The sequence below is a fragment of the Acanthisitta chloris genome, unplaced genomic scaffold (assembly GCF_000695815.1).
Source record: "Acanthisitta chloris isolate BGI_N310 unplaced genomic scaffold, ASM69581v1 scaffold43919, whole genome shotgun sequence".
NCBI classification, from domain to species: domain Eukaryota; kingdom Metazoa; phylum Chordata; class Aves; order Passeriformes; family Acanthisittidae; genus Acanthisitta; species Acanthisitta chloris.
The window spans coordinates 23028-27615 of NW_008692760.1; the positions used below are offsets into that span (position 1 = coordinate 23028).

At 47.2% G+C, this 4588-nt stretch overlaps 1 protein-coding gene across 1 annotated transcript in view; it reads right to left on the reverse strand.

The window, feature by feature from the left end:
- Positions 1–4583, reverse strand: part of DEAF1 (DEAF1 transcription factor) — a gene marked incomplete at its 5' end in the record, with an annotated part of 17210 nt that extends 12627 nt beyond the window's left edge. The window contains 6 exons of the mRNA XM_009082771.1: positions 624–689; positions 1335–1474; positions 2240–2386; positions 3236–3365; positions 3667–3764; positions 4511–4583. Of these exons, the coding sequence (XP_009081019.1) occupies positions 624–689; positions 1335–1474; positions 2240–2386; positions 3236–3365; positions 3667–3764; positions 4511–4583 (654 nt within the window). The remainder of the gene's footprint in view (positions 1–623; positions 690–1334; positions 1475–2239; positions 2387–3235; positions 3366–3666; positions 3765–4510) is intronic.
- Between the last annotated feature and the right edge of the window lie 5 nt (positions 4584–4588).

The window sequence follows — 4588 nt, forward strand, 5'->3', positions numbered from 1 at the left end:
CTATTATTTAAGGAGCAAATCTGGGTAAATAATGGACTCATGGCCAAGGTGGTGGAGGAAAAGAGAACCAGAGTGAGGAGAAGAGAAGAAGTAGTTTCAGACCTAGGAAACAAATAAATCAGCCAGTTCATGGCAGTGAATAAATGCAAAACACCAAGCCAAGCTCTGCTTTCAGTGAACCTCAGTTTGAAACAAACAACCTAAAAACCAAACCCCAAACCAACCAACCAAGCAGTTTTAAGATGAAAACATAGATCCATCCTAAGAGTATTATCTTAATTCCTTATAAAAATATTTCTCCAACTCAGAGAATTGTGAAATTTGAGTCAAAAATCACAAATAGTATTGACATCCCCATAAAAAATATACATAAATATATTATTTAGAAAAAGAGATAAAAAGAAGGAAAAAAGCAGCAACCATGATCTGGTTTTACTGAGGCTGTTTCACACTAGTGCCAACAGCTTCTTATCCCCTTTCTCCATGGAGCAGGCACAAACCATTTGAGAGCATTCCCAGGACACTCGTGACCTTCTCCCCATGGGCCATGGCAGCTTGAGCAGTGAATTTTTCAAACATAACTAATTAGTTTATAAACTACTGGATGTAAACCTGCAACTCACCAGAGTCATGTCGTCACAGCAAGCGGCACAAGTGCACGAGGCAGCGTGAGGATTTAAAATGCCATCCTGGAATGAGAAGGGACTAGTTCAGCATCAGAGTCACCAAACCCCACCTGCATCCTGCTAAAAAATGTGGATGGCTCCCACAGAGAGGTATCCACTCCCTCCTGGACCCTACATGTTAACAGAGAAGCCAGTTCCCCACACCACAGCGTAGGGGGAGTGGGTCACAGAGCGAAGGAACAACAATCAGTTTTCACATCCACAGTCAAGGATGTGTGAATTTGAGACTTTATTAAGTTTCTGCCCAACTGTCAGCCTTGGCAATGCCAAGTTCTCCAGGAGACTCCTGATCATGCAGGAAATAAAGGGTTCAAACACTCAGAGAATGGTGGAAGTGAAGAACAAGTGTGTCAGGCAAAGAGAATGAAGGAGATCAGGTTACTGAATCGCATATTATGGGTGAGAGCTCAATTCCTGTGACACAGCTCCAGGCTGGGCCTCATCCTGCAGAAACTCCAACCCCTTTCCAGTACAAGCAAGATTCCCAGTTTGCTATTTGAGACACATCTAGAAGAATTCCCCTCAACATCCCTGACTCCCAGCCGAACCAAACACGGCTCTGGGTGCCATCACCCACAGCTCTGCAGAGGCAGCTCCTGGCTCCACCTGCCCCTTCCCACAGAAAGGAGGGAGCAAACTTAACCTTACATGGATAAGGCACTGCAGTGGCCTCCCAGCATAGCGGATGCTCCTCTTCCAGTCCTTGCTGCTGGCTCGCCCTGCCATGGCCTCGAACTCCGTGGGGCTGTACCAGCTGTCCCCTTGCTTGATGCACCTGCCACGGCCTCCTGACACAGAGCAGCAACACACAGTTAGTCGAGGTTAAAGATCATTTTACCACTTTACTAAAGAAGTAAATATGGAAATTGATGGATAAATTAGCAATGAATCCATAGCAATCATCAAATGTGCCTATTTGCTGCTTGCCATTGCTCTGGCATAACCATAACCATTTATTGTCATGGTTGTGACAGCGCCAACTCTGCACCTCAAAAGGCAACAAAAATTACTCTTCCACAGCAGGAGTCTTTCCTGGATGAACACCATGAATTTAAGCTTTTCTTTAATCTGCACTTAAATTTCTGATCTTTCTGGTGGTGAAGAAAACCCTCTGTCTGTGAAGCAAGGGCTGTGCTGGGCAGCCAGGCTGGATGCAGCTCCTGCTGCTGCTTCTCCTGCTTCCCCACAGAGATGAGAGGGAAGAGGAGGTGCTCGAGATTCCTGTGAGGACATAAACTCTCTATTCTCATTCCAGCAGGGATTCTTTAGTGCTTTGTAGAAACACAAGTCTACTCCTGAAAGAAAAAGGATGTGAGAGGAGTCAACCTGTTCCTGAGGAGACTCACTGCATGGCAGCCTCAATCTTCAGTTGAGACAAAGTTAAAAAGCCTCTGAAGAAAGAGCAGCACAGAATAGAACAATAATATCAAAAGGCACTGGGCTGGCTTGGAAACTCTCTTTTTTTTCCCCCTCACTTTCAGCCCTTAAAAACTGCCTGATTAAAGGAAGAGTGAAGAAGGAGCTGGCACACTCCTCCCCCAGGCCATGGTTACCTGAGCCAAGCCTGTTTTTGTACAGAATGCCACTGATGTTCCGACACCTCACCGGGAGCTCATTCTCATACACCGATGGGTCCCAGTTGTACTTTGTTCCAGTTTTCCCTTGGACAGTTGTTAGAGGGGTAGGAGGAGACTGTGGTCCTTTGAGAAAAGAGAAGAGAAAGCTGACAGCAGCCAAAAGGCAGAGTGGCTGTTCCATCTCACACTGGGCTGGGGCGTGAGCCCAGAGGGTGACTGGAGCAGCTGGATCCTGCCCACAGTGCTGCACTACAAAACATTCAGCTTGACGGTATTGGAAGTGACTGAAAATTAAACTAACAGCACCTTTGGAAACAGTTCTGACGGGGAATAAACGCTGAGGTTGTAACCTGATCCTCACACCACCTGTAAGCCGCGGGGTTGGGAGCTGGACGGATATTCCCCTTTCCAGAGCCGATGCTGGAAGGAGTTGCTATGCCATCTCGTGGGCAACAAGGAAACTGCCTGGCAGCCCCGAACAAAAAACCTCAGCGATAAAGACACTAAAACATAGCCATTGGCCTAGACGGAGATAAAAACGTAATCCAGGACCCCTTAAAATGAAACCACATGCAGAACTGGGAGACTCGTGTTTCCATTACCCATGTTAAAATGATCCACGTGCTTTAGGGGTGGGATGGATGTAGAAAGCCCAGCAGCAGGGTAAGATTTTTCAAGCAGCTTCTTTGCAAGGGTTAGGGCAAAGAATGAGGAAATGAAATATAATTCTGACCAAAAAAAAAAAATTTACAAAAGTAGTAAGTGTTCTTGTGCCCCCAAGAAATACAAGAATTACTGTGTGAGGACTTGATACCTTAAAGGTCCTTTCCAACATGAATGATTTTATGACTCTGAGAGGGGATAATCCTGACATATGATACCTATGTTTTAAATCCTAGGAACACAGCTAAGTGGAGAAAAAGCAAGCAATCCCTCTGGGAGCATGACCCCTCCAGCCAGGCTGGTTGGTACCTGGTGTGAGAGGTGCTGCAGGCCCCTTGAGCCCGGTGGTTTCGACGATGCTGCCATCCGTGTGCACCACGATCAGAGTGGCTTTTTCAGGGTTCAAGCTGTCCCCAATTTGGAGGGCTGTTCTCCCAGACTGTAGAAGAGAAAGAGTTTAAACTGATTAAGAAGCATTTCTGTACAGAAGTTATAAGGTTAATTTTTGAGGTTTCAGCCAAGCAAATTAAATTTTTTCATGTTCCAGGTCACCAGTTTCATTACAGAATGAGTAGATGAGTAGAAAGGTTAAAAAAAAGATGAATTAAAAACCTGTATCACCCCCACCTAATGGGTTTGTGGCTTAAAGCCTGGATACTGCACTGCAAACAGGTCTTTGGCCTTAGCACAGCTCTTCCTTTACACTAAGAAGGTGAGACTTTGCCAAAGCACAGACTTACCAACACATGTCCTGAGATTGAAGCTGCATTGGCCACAGATGTGGTGAAAACATTGTCTGCAGAGGCCCCCACGTTGGCTACTGTCACTGTGGTGACTTCTGGAATGTAAACAGACAGTCCTTTAATATCCTGCTGCATGCAGAGAGCCTGGCAAAGAGCTAAACATCAAAATTGTGCTTCCTACTTCCTTCCTATTCAAAATGAATTTTGTTTGTCATGACACCTACAAGTTGTTATAAGCACAATCATTCTGGATTTTATTAAGCTTTAGCCTCCCTGAGACCATGGCAGTGGCTATCAGCACGTGACAAACTAAGGGAAAGATAAATATCGCATCTTTACTAGGAACACCCTGAGCTGTGGTGCTTTTACTACAAGAAGGGAGACTGGCAAACACCAGGACAACATGAACAACTGATTCTCTCTCTGGCATGTATTAACTTCCAGGTTGCCACTACCTGTGTGCTTGGCCCAGGCAAAACCTGCACAGGCTTACAGCCAAATGTTCGTGTGGTGTTCGGCCACTTTGCCTGGCTGAAATCTGAGGGTTGTCAATACCACACATGGGGTAAGGGTGACAACACTGGAGACACCCAGCCAGGCACGTCTGCTCCGAACTGTGCCGTACCACAGCTCACCTGCACAAACCTGCGTGCTTGGGGGCACTGTGTTCACGGGACACGGGGCAATGTAGTTTTACGTGCACCGAGGCAGCTCTAGCCCGTTTACTGCACTGAGGAGCGTGAGGGGAGCAGTGTGTGCTTTGTGAGGGGCAGGATGCCTGCGCCAGGTGCCTCCCTGCGGCAGGTGCCCTGCTCTGCGGTGTGAGGGGCCGAGGAGTGACCTGCGAAGGCGGCAGCAGCCTCGTCGGCGCTGGGCAGCGGCGCAGCTCCCATCTCGATGTGCTCCGCATCTGCCGCCA